Genomic DNA, 18,859 nt, shown 5'->3' on the forward strand with positions numbered 1-18,859 from the left:
TTTTTGACCCTATTTCCTTTTTTTGTCCTCTTTTGTTAATCTTTCCTTGGAATAATAAATAACTCCACCCAGGAACTAGACAAGATCGGAGTCAATCTGGAATTTGAGTTCTTTTATACTGGGTGTAAAAAATCTTAATCTATAGTTGCACTAAATATCTGGAAAGCAGTAAAAAAAAAAAATTCAGAAAAAAAATTCCACCATTTCCAACAACTAATCACTACATGGTGTAGAAAAAATGTCTCAAAACAACTGATTGCACTTTTCTTTTCTTTTTTTTTTTTATAGATTTTATTTATTTGATAGAGATAGAGACAGCCAGCAAGAGAGGGAACACAAGCAGGGGGAGTGGGAGAGGAAGAAGCAGGCTCATAGCGGAGGAGCCTGATGTGGGGCTCGATCCCATAACGCCGGGATCACACCCTAAGCCGAGGGCAGACACTTAACCGCTGTGCCACCCAGGCACCCCTGATTGCACTTTTCTGTAACTCTCCTAGAGATTGTCTAGCTCGGGTTCAAAGATGAATCTACATTATTAAAATGGAAGAAAATGGAGCTCTTTCTTTCCAAAGGATGATGTCCCTTCTCACAAGAGGAATCTCAGGAAAATCTGTGGTAAATTATTCATATCTTTTAGAATTTATATTTGTATCTTATTAAAATTATGAAATTTGATAAACCCTGTCTCCTTCAAATGTCCCTTATAGTTCTAATATTTTATGAAAAAATATTTCTGTATCATATGATTTATTTCCCCTTCTTGGGCCATACATGAAGTTCGAATAGAGAAAACATTATATCTAGATCCCTGGGTATCCTGAGCCAAGCATCCCCACTTTAAGCTTTGGCAACTCTCAGATTCAGTTCAACAAACATTATACATGATAAACTTATTGTACATTTATTGTATCCTAGGCCTGCTGCTAGTTCTTTTGGTAGCACAGTGTGTAAGTCATAGAGCTTATTCTAAGTAGTTTAGTGTCCAGGCAGAATGATATGTATGCACCAAATATTACACAGATCAGCTATAAAAAGTATTATTTTTGGCCTACAAACAAGGGGAAGCAAGAAAAGAGATTTAACGCAAGTGCAAAGATCAGCAAGACTCCAAATATAAGATGGTAATTGGGTTCATCCAGGGCAATCTAAAAATACACACGTTCCACCGTATAGAGACTTCATAAACTAAGAGAAATTTTCTAATTTAAAATGAGAATTTAGCAGCATTTAGAATGTTCTAGTCACTCTCCTGTGATCCCACTGAACATTGTACCTCTCTCTACTCTGGCAGGTTGCCTTGTAAAAGACTTCGTTCCAGGTATGTTACTTGTAACAGCCAGAGGGGCCTAATAGTGGGTTCACAACCATATCAACACTGAATTCCCAGTGCCCCAGGGAGCGCTCAACACATTGCAGACCATTACATTTTCTTAAAAGAGTGAATGAACTAAATATTTCTGTAGCACTTTGCAGAGTGAATCAAACTTTCTAATTTACCTCTTTTTACAAGTTGCTTCTTGTGGATTTTGAATCCCCAAATGGCCAACATCTGATATGGATTTTATTTTCCAGCGGCCACACTTGGTCTCATCTGTAGCCAGATCAGCTAAGGGAAGGGTGGGCACAGTGTAGGCCCCTAGTAATCATGGTTGTCACCGTTTCCAGGTTTTGAGATTTTACAGACACGCAGACACACACACACACACACACACACACACACACACACACAATCACAAAGATGCTAGCATGGTCACACAAGTACAATAATAGCAAAGGTGCAAAAGGAGACCACAAAAATTAGCTGAAATATGAAATCTAATGGGCAAATATAGTCTTGAATAGGCAAAAATGTGAAATCAAGATAGTCAGGACATTTATCCTTGCTCCCTGCAAGAAAGACCACCTCCTGTCACTTCACAAGATACACTGGAATTTGCTTATCTTTTCAATTTTAGTACTTTTATTACTTATGTTTAGGTTTATTTTGCTTCCCAGAAAATTAGCATTTTACCCTTAAATCTCTTACTCTAAATATTAACCCCTTCCTAAGTGTGATTTCATTATTAGATTTTATTTTCCAGTAACATACGCCCCATTTCATAGTGGAAAGTAATGGGAGAATGGTGTTCAAATTCCTAAAACCTCTGTTTTGTAGTTACAGATATTATAGAAAATACATCATTTCCATTTAGGGCAGAGAGAATCTGTGACAGCCATCAGATAAATTATAATTCACGTATAACATTTAAGAATTCAAGGAAATCCATTAGGTAAAGCCAGTAAACAGTCTACTTAATCCTGGCACAGCCTGACCCCTTCCAACCTCGTGAGTGTTTGGTGAAGCCCTGGCTTAACCAGGCAGCTTATTAGAAATGGAATTCTCAGGCCCTACCCAGACCTGTGAATCAGAATTTGCATTTTAACAAATCCCCCATGGGATTTGAAGGAGGAGTTAACCAATCATAGAGAAACTCCATGAATAGAAATTACTCCATCAATCTTTAATTTAGGTTGGGTTTTCTTACAAAGATCTATAGACCCAAAGGCTAATTATTTTCAATATCTTGACTAAATTCACGTTAAGATACATTCCTGGAATTTGGTGGCCTCCCTATATTTCATTTTACATCCAGTCCATTGGTTCTATGTGGTACAGACTGTCCATCTCCCCCTCTCCACAGGAAAACCAGGCGTGTATGGGGAGAAAGGGATCAGTGATTTGAGTTAGAGAATTATATGGAAGACTGACAAGGACTGTTCATTGTATGGTGGGGATTTCAACTCAGTTACCACATTGCTTTCTTCTCAAAGGGTTGTCTTAGGCTCCAACCAATGGAGTCATTTCTGCAAAGGAACCCCCCCCCCCAAACTTGGGGGTTTGTGAATCACACGCCGAATGAGTTCGATTAATTAGGCATTTCTTTGCTTGAGTTTCTTTCTCCCACCATGGTTCATCGCATTTGTGACCTTGAGAAGCCAAGGAGAGGCCACATCCTATGCAACTGGAAACTTGGGTTTCATGAAGATGAGTGACCTCTCCTTTGCCTCAAAAGGGAGCATCTCCCACCACGACCACGACCCTGTTTGCATGGGCGTGAGCCTACTTCATGGGTATCGATAGTGCCACCGGTGATAACAATGACAACATTCCTGCTGACAAAATTAAGAGGCGTGGGGGAAAAGAAAAAAAAGCTCTGTCAACTCTTTAGGCAACAAAGAAAAGTGGCATACCCAAGCTGCATCCCAGACATCCTTCTTCACAAGGCACACACTCTTCATAGTCTGGGTCGTGAACTTCACCTATACAGGAAGAGTGAGAAACACTATTCATTTTCTCTGAGTGGAGACACATTCATTGCTATGAAAATATGTTGGTGTGTAGCTTATTTTCTGCCCTTTCCCTTTTCTCAGAGACAACAAATCTTAATTCTTTTAGCTGTTTCTTTTAGTTTTTACCTTCAAATCTCTAAACAACACGATTATGATGCTACCCGTTGACGTTATTCTTGTGCATTACCTGTCGTGGTAAAGACGAGCTTGGTTTCACCACATTCCAGCAAACACAGACATACTTCCATCCTCCCAAATGATAAATTGTGCTACAGTAATGCATATATTCAGTATTTATGTTGTCACGATTACACTATTATTTTCATATTCTGATGACATTGGGGCTCTTATACACCTTTTTGTTTTCTCTTGTGCTCCTATTTGGCTTCTTTATTTTCTCAATATCTGTCCTTAACTCATCCGCAGCTGTACCACAGGTAGAAATCTTCCAACCATAGCATTAGTATCTTCTTTACTGTCATCCTGAGGATTCCTTTCATCCCTCTCTTCCTTCGATGCCCCATTTTCTGGACCTTAGATTTTCTAATTTCCTGTTCTTTTTTTTTGTTGGAACATACCATTTACAAGTAGTTTTCCCAAGAAAGGACGCATGGGAGGTAAAGTTTTGGAAAACTCGCATGATTGAAAATACTTTTTTTTTTTTTTCCTACCCTCACACATGACTCATGGCTTGACTGAATTTAGGAATAAAAAGAGAAATAATTTCTTTTCTCAAAAGTTTGAAGTTTTGGTTCCATTTTTATGTTTTAGTTTCCAGTATTGTTGAGAAGTTCAATGTCATTCTGATAGCCAATCCTTCTTGTATGACCTGCTTTTTTCCCCCTAGGAGTTTTTAAGATTTTCCTTTTACAGAAAAAAGAAATCTATTTTCCAAATTCTTACGATGATGTGTCTCTTTTTAAAATCCATTATGCTGGACATGCAGAAGGCTTGTTCAATCTGGAAATTCATGCCTTTCAGTTCTGAGGCAATTTTCTGAATTATTTCTTTGTTAATGTTCTCTATTCTGTTTTAGCTTTTACTCTTTGAAAAACCTGTATTATTTGAATTCCTGGGTTGACCCTTAATTTTTTCCCCTTTCTCAATTTTCTACTTTTATTTTTTCTTTTGGTTCTACTGTCTCAGTGGTTTTTAAGTTTTTATCTTTCTACTCCTCTTCTTCATTTTCATTCTTCTATAATTTTTAAAAAATTTAAAAAAGATTTTACTTATTTAGTTAGGAAAGAGAAAGAGAGTGAGCGGGGGTGGGGCAGAGGGACAGAGCGAAGAGAGAAGCAGACTCCCCGCTGAGCAGGGAGGTCCATCCCAGGACCTGGAGTTCATGACCTGAGCCAAAGGCAGATGCTTAACTGACTGAGCCACCCAGGTGCCCCTGTATAATTGTTTTTAACGATTGATTTATTGATTTTAGACAGAAAGAGCCCACACATGCACTCACATGAACGCATAAGTTGGGGGAGGGCAGAGAGAGAGAATCTCAGACTCCTCACAGAGCATGGAGCCCAACGTGGGGCTCAGTCTCATGGATCATGACCTGAGCCCAAACAAAGAGTCTGATGCTTAAATGAGTGAGCCAACCAGGTGTCCTCCCTTTTCTTCTATAATTTTTTTAAAAGTTTCAAGATCACATTTTATTTTCTGAATACTCTTTTTTAAATGTATTTTTTAAATTGTGTGTTTCAAGTATACAGTATCATTTGATGTCTGTGTATATTGCAAAGTGATCACCCCCCAAAATCCAGTTACCATCCATCACCCTATAATTGGCCCCCTTCAGCCCTTTCTCCTACCCCTTCTCTCTGGTAACCACCAGTCCGTTCGCTGTATCTGTGAGTTTGTTTGGTTTCTTAGATTTTACATACGAATGAAATCATATGGTATTTGTCTTTCTCCTGATTTATTCCACTAGCATGATACCCTCATGGTCCATCTGTGTTGTAAATGGAAACATTTTATTCTTTTTTTAATGGACCAACTTTATCCATTCACCCATTGGTGAACATTTAGCTTGTTTCAGTTTTTTGGCTATTGTAAATAATGCCATAATGAACACAGGGATGTGTGTATCTTTTCAAATTAATGTTTTCATATTTTTTGGATAAAAACCCAGTAGTGGAGTAACTGGATCATATGGTAGTTTTATTCTTAATTTTTTGAGGAATATTCATATGTTTTCCATAGTGACTACATCAATTTACATTCCCACTAACAGTGTACGAGGGTTCCCTTTTCTCTGCTTTTTCTCCAAAACTTGTGATTTCTTGTCTTTTTGATAATAGCCATTCTAACAAGTATGAGGTGATATTTCATTGTGGTTTTGATCTCTATTTCCCTAAAAATTAGTGATGCTTAACATCTTCTCTTGTGCGCGTTGGCCATCTGTTTGTCTTCTTCGGACAAGTGTCTTCCCAGATCTCTGCCCATTTTTTAATTGGGTTGTTTGTTCTTTGTTCTTGAGTTGTATTAGTTCTTTATGTATTTTGAATATTAACCCTTTATTGGATGTGTATGATTTGCAAATATCTTCTCCCATCCAGTGGATGGGGTTTTGGTTTTGATGATGGTTTCCTTTGCTGTGCAAAACCTTTTTAGTTTGATGTAGTCCCATTTGCTTATTTTTTTGTGTGTGTCCCTTGCCTTTGGAGTGTGATTCACAAAACCATTGTTAAGACCGATATCAAAGAGCTTACTACTTATATCTTCTTCTAGGAGTGTTATGGTTTCAGGTCTTACATTCAAGTCCTTAATCCATTTTGAGTTAATTTTTGTGTATGGTGTAAATAAAGTGGTCCACATTCATTCTTTCGCATGTAGCTCACTGGTTCTCCCAGCACCATTTATTGGAAAGACTGTCCTTTCTCCATTGTATGTTCTTGGTTCTTTTGTCATAAATTAATTGTCCATAAATGTGTGGGCTCTCAATTCTGTTCTAAAGACCTATATGTCTATTTTTTCTTTCTTTCTTTTTTTTTTTTTTTTGGTATGTCAGTAATCAAGTGTTTTGATTACTCTAGCTTTGTAGTATAGTTCGAAAAAGGGAGTATGATACCTCCAGCTATCACTCTAGATATACACGATCTTTTGTGGTCCCATATAAGTTTTAGAATTATTTGTTCAAGTTCTATGAAATACGCCATTGAAATTTTGATAGGAATTATATTTAATCTGTAGATTGCTTTGGGTAGTATGGGCATTTGAACAGTATTGCTTCTTTCCATTCATGAGCACAGAATATCTTTTCATTTACTAGGTCTTCAATGTATTTCATCAGAGTCTTAGTAGTTTCCAGTGTACAGGTCTTTTAGCTCCTTGGTTAGATTTTTTTCCTAGGTATTTGATTCTGATTGATGCCATTGTTAAGTATAATTAAGTTTTCTTAATTTCTTTTTCTGATAGTTTGTTATTAGTGTAGAGAATGCCACACATTTCTGTGTATTGATTTTTGTATCCTACAACTTTACTGAATTCATTTATTCTATCATTTTTTTTATTGAGTTTTTAGGGTTTTCTGCATACAGTATGTGGTCTGCAAATAGTGACAGTTTTAGTTCTTCATTTTTAATTTGGATGCCTTTTATTTCTTTTCCTTGGCTAATTGCCCTAATTGCTAGGACTTCTTACACTATGTTGAAAAACAGTGGCAAGAGTAAGCATCCTTATCTTTTTCCTGATCTTAGAGGAAAAGCTTTTAGCTTTTCACTGTTGAGTGTAATGTTAGTTGCGGGTTTGTTATACATGCCTTTATTATTTGAGGTATATTCCCTCTATACCCACTTTGTTGAGCGTGTTTATCATAAATGTATGTTGAATTTTATTGAATGTTTTCCCTCCATGTATTAGGATGATCATATGGTTTTTATTGTTCACAAAAATGAAATTTATTCTTCTTTTTGTAGTTTCTTTAGGTGTAAAGTTTTATTGTTATTATTATTATTATTATTATTATTGATTTAATCTCCTTACTAGCAATTGGTCTATTCAGATTTTCTAATTCTTCCTGATCCAGTCTTGAAAAATTGTATGTTCCTAGGAATTTATCCATTTATTCTAGGTTGTCCAATTTGTTTGTGTATAATTTTCTTAGTAGTCTCTTAGAGCCTTTATATTTCTATGTTATCAGTTGTAACTTCTGGCTCATTTCTGATTTAATTTTTTTGAGCCTCCTGTCTTTTTTTCTTGGTGAATCTAGCTAAGGTTTATCAATTTTGTTTATCTTTACACAGAACCAGCTCTTAATTTTATTGATCTTTTTTATTGCCTTTTTAATCTCTATTTCATTTATGTTTACTCTGATCTTTATTATTTTCTTTTCTTCTACTGACTTTGGCCTTTGTTCTTTTTTTCCTACTTCTTTTAGGTATAATGTTAAATTATATATTTGTGATTTTTCTCGTTTCTGGAAATGGCCTGTGTTACTATGTACTTTCCTCTTAGAACAACTTTTGCTCTATCCCATAGATCTTGGTGTGTCATATTTGTATTTTTGTTTGTCCCTAGTTTTTTTTTTTTTTTAATTTATCCTTTGGTTTCTTTGATGACCCTTTGGTTGTTGAGTAGCATGTTGTTTAACCTCCATGTTTTTCTGGTTATTCCAGTTTTATTATTGTAATTTATTTCTAGTTTCACACTATTGTGGTCAAAGAAGATGCTTGATATGATTTCAGTCTTCTTGAACTTATTGAGACTTGTTTTGTGGCCTAACGTATGATCTACCTAGAAAATGTTCCATGTGTACTTGAGAAGAATGTGTATTCTGCTGCGTTTGGATAGAATGTTCTGTATATATCTATTAAGTCCATCTGGTATAATGTGTTGTTTAAGGCTGATATTTTCTTACTGATTTTCTGTAAGGATGATCTATCCATCGATGTAAGTGGGGGTGTTACAGTCTTCTCCCATTGTTGTATTGCTTTCAGTTTCTCCCTTTAGATCTGCTAATACCTGCTTGATATGTTTTGGTGCTTCTGTGCTGTGTGCATATATATTTATAAATGTTATATCTTTTAGCTGGATTCATCTCTTTATCATTATAGTGCCCTTCTTTGCCATTTATTATAGTCTTTGTTTTAAAGTCTATTATGTATGATATGAGTATAGCTACACCTGCTTTCTTTTCATTTCCATTTGCATGAAATTCTCTTTTTCATCTCTTCACATTCAGTCTGTGTGTGTCCGTATTTCTGAAGTGAGTCTCTTGTAGACAGCATATAGATTTTTTAAAAATCCACTCAGCTACTCTGTCTTTCGAATGGTGAATTTAGTCCATTTACATATAAAGTAATTATGGATAAGTATCGACTTATTGTCATTTTGATAATTGTTTCCTGGCTGTTGTTGAAGTTCCTCTCTGTTCCTTTTCTCTCTCTCTTCCCTTGTGGTTTGATGGCGTTCTTTAGCGTTATGTTTAGAGTCCTTTCTCATTTTCTTGTGTATATGTACTATAAGTTTTTCTTCTTTGTGGGTACCATGAGGTTCACACATAATATCCCATGTATATAAGAGGTTTTTCAAAGTTGGTAGCAACTTAATTTTGAACAGATTCCAAAACTTTACATTTTGGCTCCACTCCTTCCACATTTTATAATTTTGATAATACATTTTACATCTTTTAATTTTATGCATTCCTTAATTATTTTAATTTTAATTAATTTTACTACTTTTGCCTTTTGACCTTAAACTTGCTTTGTAAGTGACGGATGCACTACCTTTACTATACATTGACCTTTTCCAGTAAGATGAACACTTTGATGTGTTTTCACATGATTAGTGTCTTGTCTTTTCAGCTTAGAGAAACCTCCTTAACATTTCTTCTAAAGCTGGTTTAGTGGTGATGCTCTCCTTTAGCTTTTGCTTATCTGGGAAACTCCTAATCTCTTCTTCACTCTGAATGATAACTCTTGCAGGTAGACAATTCTTGGCTGGAAAGTTTTTTTTTTGCTTTCAGCACTTTGAATCATGCCATTCCCTTCTGGCCGATAAAATTTTTGCTGAAAAATTTGCTAATGGGCTTATGAGTTTTCCCTTGTACATTACATAAATTGTTTTTCTGTACCTGTTTTTTAGAATCTGTTTAACTTTTACCATTTTAGGGACATGTAGGTGGCTCAGTCAGTTAAGTGTCTGCCTTTGGCTCAGGTCATGATCCCAGGGTCCTGGGATGGAGTCCACATCGGGCTCCTTGCTCAGTGGGGAGCCTGCTTCTCCCTCTGCCTGCCACTCCCCTGCTTGTGCTTTCTCTCTCTCACACAAATAAATAAAATCTTTAAAATTTTTTTAAAAAATTTCCCATTTTAATTATATATTTTGGTGTGGTTCTCTTTGGGTTCATCTTATTTGGACCTCTCTGGGATTCCTGGGCCCAGATGTCTGTTTCCTTCCCCAGATTAGAGAAATTTTTAGCCATTATTTCTTTGAATATTTACTCTGTGTCTTGATGTCTCTCTCTCTCTTTTTTAAAGATTTTATTTATTTTAGAGAGAGTGTAAGTAAGCGGGGGGAGGAGCAGAGGGGGAGGAGCAGAGGGGGAGGGGGAGGGAAAGGGACTCCATGCTTAGCATGGAGCCTGTTGTGGGACTTGATCTCATGACTGTGAAATCATGACCTGAGCCAAAACCAAGAGTTGTATGCTTAACCAACTGAGTCACCCAGGTTTTCCTTGATATGTGTCTTCTATCTTTTGTTGTAGAGGTGCTGTTTATCTAGTTCTCAGGTCCTTTTTGGAGGAAAATTATTTTGCATCTAGCTGTAAAATAATTGTATCTGCAGAAGGAGATGAGTTCAGAGTCTTTCTACACCCCCACCCAGTTTCCCCTTTCTTATCTTTTTTTTTTTAAAGATTTTATTTATTCATTTGACAGAGATAGAGATAGAAACAGCCAGCAAGAGAGGGAACATAAGCAGGGGGAGTGGGAGAGGAAGAATCAAGCTCCCAGCGGAGGAGCCTGATGTGGGGCTCGATCCCATAACGCCGGGATCACGCCCTGAGCCAAAGGCAGACGCTTAACGACTGAGCCACCCAGGCGCCCCTGTTTCCCCTTTCTTATCTTTTCCCATTAATTTAATAGATTGGATCAGTTTGATTGGTACAAATAGAACAAGTTGGATATATGCCATGCAACTAGTTTTGACATCAAGCTGGTCGATTTTATTTATTAAAAAAAAAAAAAGTTCTGCTTCTGGGAATATGGAATTGGGTATATAAATGAGCAGACTGTCTTTTTAAATCTGCCTTCTTAAATTATTATTTTTTTAAGTTTTAAATCCTATACTACAATAGTAAACATAAAGCAGAAAAAGGAATGAGTGTCTTAATTATTCTAGAAACATCTTGGAGCTCTTTTTAGTACCAGACCAGGCATAACTCATACGGAGCAGAGGCAGTCTGTAGCATTCTTACATGGAAAAGAACAAAAACTTTAAGTCCTGTTTTTTAATCTCCCTCTTCCCGTGTAAGATAAGGAATCAGGCAATAGCAATTACACGATTTGCAGAATTTTTACTATTTTCAAGTAGCTTTAGGTAAGCTTATTCTCATTGGCTTCTCTCACAGCAACCATCTTGGTGCAATGATCACCCTTTCACACATGAAGGAAAAAAGGCACCGAGAAATTAGACTGATTTTGCACAGGGTCTCATAACTAGTAATTGGAAAGGAGAAAATTGTTGGTCAGGACCTTCAGATTCTAATCTGATTTTCTCTCCATTCTACCCCACCCACAAACCCTTGATTCAATATCAATTTCTCTGTGGTTAGCTGCATTCCTATGTCTCTGGAATGTCTGAAGAGACCCAGAGAGAGGTGTGTGGAGGAGGAGAGGGGAGCAGCCATCACTGTTCCTACTGGACATGCAGTCACACACAGTCATCCCGGGTGCCAGCATCAAAGCCGGGAGGTCAGTTCACATCTCGGAGCCGTCCAAGGTAGAGCTCCTTTTGCTACCTCCTGGTATAAGACAGCGGCCCAGAGCGGCCTTACCTTGCCCACACTCCAACTTCTGGCAGGTGTGGTTGGCGGGCGCTATCAAGTAGCCGCCCACGCATCGTGTGCAGATGTGTGCGCTGCGGCAAAGCTCACAGTTTTCTGAGCAGGGGAGGCAGGTGTGCCCCTCGGCGGGGTAGTGGCCTGCTGGGCAGCTCTCCCAACACTCCCCCTGATACAGGAAGCGCTCCCGGCCATGCTTATCTGAACAGAGGGAGAGACAACAAAAAGAAGGGGAAGGTACAAAATTAGCTGTGAAGCTAATATAACCTAAAACATTCATTTTATTTATTTATTTTTTTAAAGATATAACTGAGTATTTTGGCTGCTAGGGGACCAGGAGTATAAGAATGCATTTAATGAAAAGTACAATATCTATATACTTATAGTTGAACAGTTTGCATTGTAGGGAATGATTTCTGGATGTTCTGTACGTTCGAGTGAGTGGGGACTACGATCTGGGATGTCACTGCCAAAGCAGAAACCCCACTCTGTGAATAACTGTGAGTCAGCATGTGTGTAACTTTCCCACGGGCTCCTTTTGGTATCCGTGGAAGCTCTCAGACTCGGGAGCTATAGAGATCCTACGAGAATAAACAAATGCTTACTGATAGAACCATTTTTGTAAGAGTGCAGTGTTTTGGAATGATTTTGAATTCTGTTCTCAAAATCACACACTTGTATTAACTGTCCAAAAGCCTGAATTTTTGCATTGTTGCCAACTCCTACGGTGACAGCGTATCGAAGTGCTAGACCAGGCACACCTTTCTGACTCCTTAAATGGATTTTTGGAAGTCCTGAACTCCTGTCAACATTGGAGTCTACATGGAAAGAATTAGCAGTATGTCTACTATGAGACTATGGGAATTTGCTTTTGGAGGGAATAGAAAATTCGAACCAATTATAAACTTACAATTAATGACAAAGGATTATTATCGGTTTATATACACATCAAGTAAGATTAACAAAATGTGCCTAGAGTCTCCCACCCTCACCCTACTGGAGTTGTTGTTTGTACTGAGTGTGTTTAGGGTATCCCCCTTCTCTGGCTCAAGTCTCCCATACGCTCCTGCCTCTGCAGAGCAGCTGACCTGGGTTTCCCAAAATACCCGGGGCTAGTGTTCGCTTGTGACATACTATGTGAAGATCCAGAACCATTGACCTTCAAGGTGCAAGGCTGCTGAATCTCTGGATAAAGATATCACTAATACCATGTCGCAAAGGCAGAATCTTAACGTCAGTATAATGGTTCAAAGCACATGAAATTGCCAACATTCAAGTATTTTTGTGTCCATAAACTTGGCACTCTCAAGTGGTCCAACCTGATGTTTTGTCCTTAATTAAATCTCTAGTTCAAATCCAATTTAAAAATCACACCCTTGGATTATGGGCTCTGAAGCTACTTCTTTTCTGTTTGTGATTTCCAACCGGAAGTCTGGTTCCCCTGGGACAAAGCAAATAAAGAGGACTTCCCTAGGGTGGTGCAAGAAAGTGTCTGCGCTCTCCCAAGTTTGAGTTGGAAGAACATTACCGTTTAAGGGAAGGAGAGTGTTTGGGAGGATGTAATGTGCATTTGGTGATTCTACGGGGGCAGGGTGATATGTTCTCCAATCCCACTTGTGTTGTTCACACATGGCTTGATTATTTGAACCACTTTGGATATTACAGTTTGAGTTTAAAAAACAGATTTGGATGGTCTGGGTATTCAAATACATGGACCCTGTGAAGGAGTTAACTTAGATGCCTTGATCATGAGCAGCATTCCCGCAGGTTCGGTCCAGAATCACACCAAGATTTGCTCAAATTTCTAATAGCCTGGGTAGTATGGCAGCTCATTTAGCTTTGGCTGGTCATTTGGATACCCCAGTGACTTACATGACCATGCATAAATTTTTGGCTACTTGACCAGAGTCTCAGAATTTAAATTATTGTGACAATATATAAGAGAAGCTGGTTCTAGTAGCAGAAGGGCTGATCTTTTTGTTAGGTGCCAAACCTTTCATGTGATAATACGAGACAAGAGTTAAAGTGCAAGATTCTTAGATTGGCTTTCATTTATACTTAAAAGCAATCGGCTGTTTCCAGAGCATCTCTTGCAGCTCTAATTTTGTTGGAAGAGAAGGTGGACTCATGTGAAGACAGCATGCCTTCAGGAAGAAAGGTTGAGGGTGGAAGGCATGAAAGGAAAGGATTGCTGGAAATAAAGAAAGGCTGAGGGATTCTGAAAATAAACTTTATAAAGTTTACTTCCACATTTTTCTTACTGTAGCTATTGTGTGATTGGTCAAATTTAGCTTTGGGTTCAGTTTTGTAGAGGACAAATCTGGAGAAGAACTTAGAGGGAACCTTCACCAACAGGGCTAGAGGTCTGTATTTCCAAAAGAATTCAAACCTAAATCTTAACAAAATTACAGTTAAGCAAAGGTGAAATTTTATGAACTGATGGGAGATGCTTATGTGTGTATTCGGCACCCTATAGCCAGAGGGTTTTCAGCCTTTTATTTATTTTTTTTAAACAATTTTATTTATGTATTTATTTGAGAGAGAGACAGCAGGGAGAGGAGCAGAGGGGAAGGGAGAAGGAGGGGGAAAGAATCTCAAGCAGACTCTGTGCCCAACATGGAGCTTGACTCAGGGCTCAATTCCATAACCCCAAGATAACGACCTGAGCCAAAACCGAGAGTTAGAGGCCCAACTGACTGAGCCACCCAAGTGCCCCCCTCAGTATTAAGCCTGTTGATATGGAACTGCCTCAGGTCAGGCGTCCCTTGTCTTTAGCACTGTTTCATGTACTGGGCCTGCTAATATAGGCACTAGAGACATCGTGCTCTTAGTAGGAGGGAACCCCGCGAATCAGAGCTTGCTCAATAACGCCCTCTTTGGCAAGGCTTTTCTGCTCACTAGAGCTGAAAGTGATGTTTCTTCTCTGACTTGTGGTAGGATTCCTTCCTTCCTTTGGTCTTTAATATTTTCTTGTTTTATAATACATGAGCACAAATCCCTCTGTTGGACTGTAAACTCCTTGAAGGCAAGCATCATACAATCATTCATTGCATTTTCCATGGCAACTATGTGTAGTAACTTCTACATGTGAGCTTTTGTTAAGATATGGAGTAAACATAGACTTTAAAACAAAAAGTAGAGAAGAAATGTCAAAGCATCTTTTGGGTGGATTGGTCCAAGTAACTTTGGATACTTAAAATATTTTAGACATTGGTTAGTATTCAAGCAAATCCTTAATTTTGGACTATGTATGAAGACTTAGTGTGTTTTGAATGTGAAAGGGATTTTAGATTCTGTGTTGTCTATGTGCCACCCCCCCCTTTTTTTTTGCAAACAAGGAGAGACTTAAAGAAGTGAAGAGACAGGATTAATGTCTTCCAGTTCATTAGTCACAAAGCAGGAACTAGAACCCAGGTACCCTGATTGCTGGTACTGGCATTCTTTCGACTGAACCACTCATTTATTCAGCTCTACTGTACATGCTGGTGGCTCTCCCAGGGCGCAAAGCCAGCGCTCAGGTAGAAACCCTTCACGGCTCTTACAGGACATAGAGTCTTATGGACAAGATAACTATCAAGTGTGAGGATGCCTGTAAAGGGGGAAGCGGAGGCTCCAAGGTTGCGCGTATGGAGAGGTCCCATCCTAGACAAGGAAATTGGGGCAGCCCTTATTGAAGAAATGATGTTGAAACTGAGACCTAAAAAATAAGTAGAGGTCAGGCAGATAACAAGTAAGGAATATCTCCAGTGAAGTCTTTGAATAGCTAGAGAAATTCACATGCCCACGGGATAAGTAGGTACAAACAATAACAGTGGTGGTGGTGGTAGTAGTAGTAGTAGTAGTAGTAGTAGTAGTAGTAGTAAGGGTAGTAGTTACTATTTATTGAGTACTTCTTATGTGCCCAGCCCTGTTTAAGTGTTTTGTTATTTTATCTCATTTAACCTCATTTCATTTTCATAATCTTAGAAGTAGAAAACCATTATCACCATCTTATAGGTGAGGAAGGAAACACAAGGAGCAGGCTAGAGAGAAAATTTGGCATAGATCTACTTTGTTTACATAAGAGATGCAGAGAAATAATTTTAGTTCACACAAAGAAATGTGTTTTCTCCCATTTTCCTGCAAATGCACAATACTCTCAATTTGTTCTTCATTTTTCTTGGTTATATTACAAGGAAGAATAAGGATAAATAATTCCCTTCCACCAGAAAAAACCCATGTAAGCATGATGGTGGTGGTCACTGACAGCCTTGGGATCAGTGAGACAATAGGGAGTGGTGGGGACTGTGGAGAAATGGAGAGCAGGCTCCTCTGATCTCCAGTCGACCATCTGGGAATGTAGGCCAAGTGGTACCCAGTGTTGTGCTCCAAGTTTTCAAGAGAAAACAAACCAAACCAAAACAACAAAACCAACCAACCAAACAAAAAACAAACCACCAAGGTTTTTCTTTGAAATTTCCCAATTTTTAAATTTGGCTGAAATGTTAAAAGGTCAAATAAAATATGAATCTGGCCCATATGAGGTCAAAGTGGGGAACAGACATATGAGGGGAAGTTGGAAAGGAGTCAAGGGTCAAACTGCAGAGGACCTTTGAGATCATGGGATATAATCCAATGACAGCAGAAACTTGAACGGTTAAAGCTGAGACCCAAAGTAATATTTTTGTGTTGAAACAATTCCTTTATTCCTACAGTAGGGCTCTGACAACTTCTAAAGGGCGTAGCTCAGGGCCGAGGAGACCTTGACACAGCCTCTTTTTCAATATTTCTCTTGAAGACTGAATGTGTCTCCCTTAACATCCTCACTTTCCAGTTTCACCTCAACAAATCTTAGCTTTCCTGATGGTCTCATGTCTGACATCTTGTCTGAATGACCTTTCTTTCTCCCCCTGCAGAAAGACATCTCTTAGCTTCTCTCTCGTCTCCTTAGGGGCAGTGAGTCTGTGTCTACAATAATGTGAATTCGTTTCCTGACAAGCAGCAGAAACTTCAAGGTTATTCACACTCTCCAATGAACAGCTGTCTAATATCAACTCTTTGTCCCCAGAGTTGGAGCTTTTGAGTCACACCAGTGGGAGAACAGGTTCGAAGAAAGGAAGAAGAGAGCAGCCAGATTTCCTCACCTACTCCACAGGAAGTGCAGTTGGAAGGCTCATTTCCTTGGCATTCCTGGCAGGTATAGTGGCATAGACGGCATTGCTTCTGAAATTCAAATTTCCCTGGGGGACATTTGAAAACGCAGCGGCCATTGTCAAAAGTCCTAGAGGAAGAGCAGATTTCAGAGATTGTAAGGGTGACTTTCTGGAATGGCTCTAAGTATGAGAACATGTGGTGTGCATGTTTCACTGCACAGACTCGGTTTCATTGTTCCAGAAACAAGGGGGATGCCTGGGACGGATCATCTTAGAACATGTGGACTATTAGTCACGTACCCATCCTTGGCCCAAGATGTGGACCCAACAGCAGGCATGCCAGAAACTGGCTCAGGATGCAATCCTGAGTCTGGTTCTAAATAAGCTAACCAGTGCCTGCAGGGATGAAACCCAGCTTGTGGGCCTCAGCCAAACACAGCCAACAGTCAGATGGAGGTCTTTAAATTTTCAAGACACTAAATGGGCCTCTGAATCCAGAGGACTTGGAGAAAATATTCTTCCTTTAGTTATCAGCATGTGTGCACTTTACAAGGGAAATGTCAACATCAAGGGCTCTCCGAAAGGGTAGGACGAAGCACGGTCCTGTAGCTTACGTGCTACTGATAAACTTGGCCTATGCATATGGCAAGTAATCGGTAAGCTCTGATTTTGTGTGTCTTTTTTGCAAGTGTTTCCTGATGTATAAAATACCAACTTTTTTGCATCGTGTTTGCAAACCCCTACAAGGACACCACAGAAGAGTTAGCATGGGGGCTTCTAAAACCTTTGATTTTATACACGTACATTACGTATCATAATGTCATTGTTAACATTTTCGTAGTTTTGCTTCTTTTCCTCCTTTGCAAAGTAATCCCAAGAGCAAACGTGATTCAGTAAACTGTATCCAAAAACTTTGCTCAAAAAATACAAAATGTTTGCCACGTGCAAGAGTCAGGTAATGTGGATAGATGAGGTGAGCTGTGGGGCTCCGGCCCCAGAGTCTCTAATTCAGTGAGTCTTTGGGGAGAGAGCTGAGCATTTGTAATTTTCAAGTTCCTGGGCAATGCTCCTAGTCTAGGGAACACATTTCGAGAGCTGCTGTTCTGCCTTCTGCTCACTGATCCTGTGGATTACTGTGGAATGTGCTAAATGAGACCTAAATTAACACAGGTGGTGCCAAATTGGGTCTGTTCGAGTTTCCTTACGGAAGTAGTTGTGGTCTCAGTTGTGAGGCTAACTGACCACGTAGCACACACGTATCCCCGATGGTATAACGTGGGTATCCAGGCCTGAGAGAGCGGAGGGCCTGTCAGCAGAGGTAGGGCTCCTTTCTCTCTCTACTACCTCTCCCCCTCCCCCAAGCCAGACATCCCATGGAAGGTCAGGCACAGGCCTGGGGTGCACTGGCACGTCTAAATCCCACTGTTGTCATAGCTAGAGGCAGCCCCGAGCTGGGGATGGACCATTTCAGTCGCAGGGTTGGAAGAGGTTGAATGGGAGCAAGGCAACCTGAAATAGGGTGTTGCTTGCTATCTTCCATCACGTCTCCACACCCTGGAAGTCCTTGCCATTTGCATCTTTTGGAAACAGTGGGATTAATACCAACCACACAAGACAGACAGGCAGCTCGTTCTTGCTTTCCCTGCCCTTGTGGTTCTGCTTGCCACACCGAGCACCTCTGGGGTGAACAGTCCTTTCGGCCCGCTGCGGGGCGTGGAGTCTCAGCCCTGAGCCGACTCGTAGGCACATCTGGTTGTCCACGTCCAAACAGATCCCCTGCGCCATGGTGTGTAATGAGGCGGCTGTGCTCCCAGCCCAGACTTTGAGTTGATGGCACTAAGGCCAACTGGGAACACCCCGGCCCCGCCCTGGCTCTGGTTTCTGAGCTAGAAGATTTTTCAAGGGGTCGTTTAGATGTGACTAGTACAAAAACCAAAAACCTCCCTTTAAGAAAAACTGCGTAAGAGCTTTCTGAGGTTTTTCAACAAGGAAGCTACTAGATACTCTGCCGAAGGGAGAATGGGAATGTTTATTTGTGAGGGTTCTTTTTTCCCCCCTAAAGTCAGTTACAAAGGGAACGAAAAGTATATCATCAGTTTTGCCTTTTATAGAAAGAGCTGATGAATTTGTTTAGGGGACATCATTTCTCTTGGGAGAGGTGATCTAATACTCTCAATGATGGGAACCATTTAGAAGCATTCAGAAAGTGAGGGTGGCAGACTTGGGGGTGAAGCCGATGGTATAATACTATTGTGTTTGTATATGGATGTGGCGGCCTTTCTTACTTGAGTGCTTGCTTTTCAGAAGATACCAAGCACATGATGGTGCTTTAAACCACCTCCCTCCATATCAACCCTAAGGAAAGCGTCGGTGAATTACATAGTTGTTTGTAAGA

At 39.5% G+C, this 18,859-nt stretch overlaps 1 protein-coding gene across 1 annotated transcript in view; it reads right to left on the bottom strand.

Moving 5' to 3' along the window:
- Positions 1-18,859, bottom strand: part of PCSK5 (proprotein convertase subtilisin/kexin type 5) — a 456,163-nt gene that overhangs the window by 83,361 nt on the left and 353,943 nt on the right. The window contains exons 22-24 of the mRNA XM_008691034.2: positions 16,456-16,592; positions 11,327-11,533; positions 3,232-3,300 (exon numbers count right to left, since the gene is read on the bottom strand). Coding sequence (XP_008689256.2) covers positions 3,232-3,300; positions 11,327-11,533; positions 16,456-16,592 — 413 coding nt within the window. The remainder of the gene's footprint in view (positions 1-3,231; positions 3,301-11,326; positions 11,534-16,455; positions 16,593-18,859) is intronic.

This window comes from Ursus maritimus, unplaced genomic scaffold (genome assembly GCF_017311325.1).
Source record: "Ursus maritimus isolate PB19 unplaced genomic scaffold, ASM1731132v1 scaffold_34, whole genome shotgun sequence".
Classification (NCBI taxonomy): domain Eukaryota; kingdom Metazoa; phylum Chordata; class Mammalia; order Carnivora; family Ursidae; genus Ursus; species Ursus maritimus.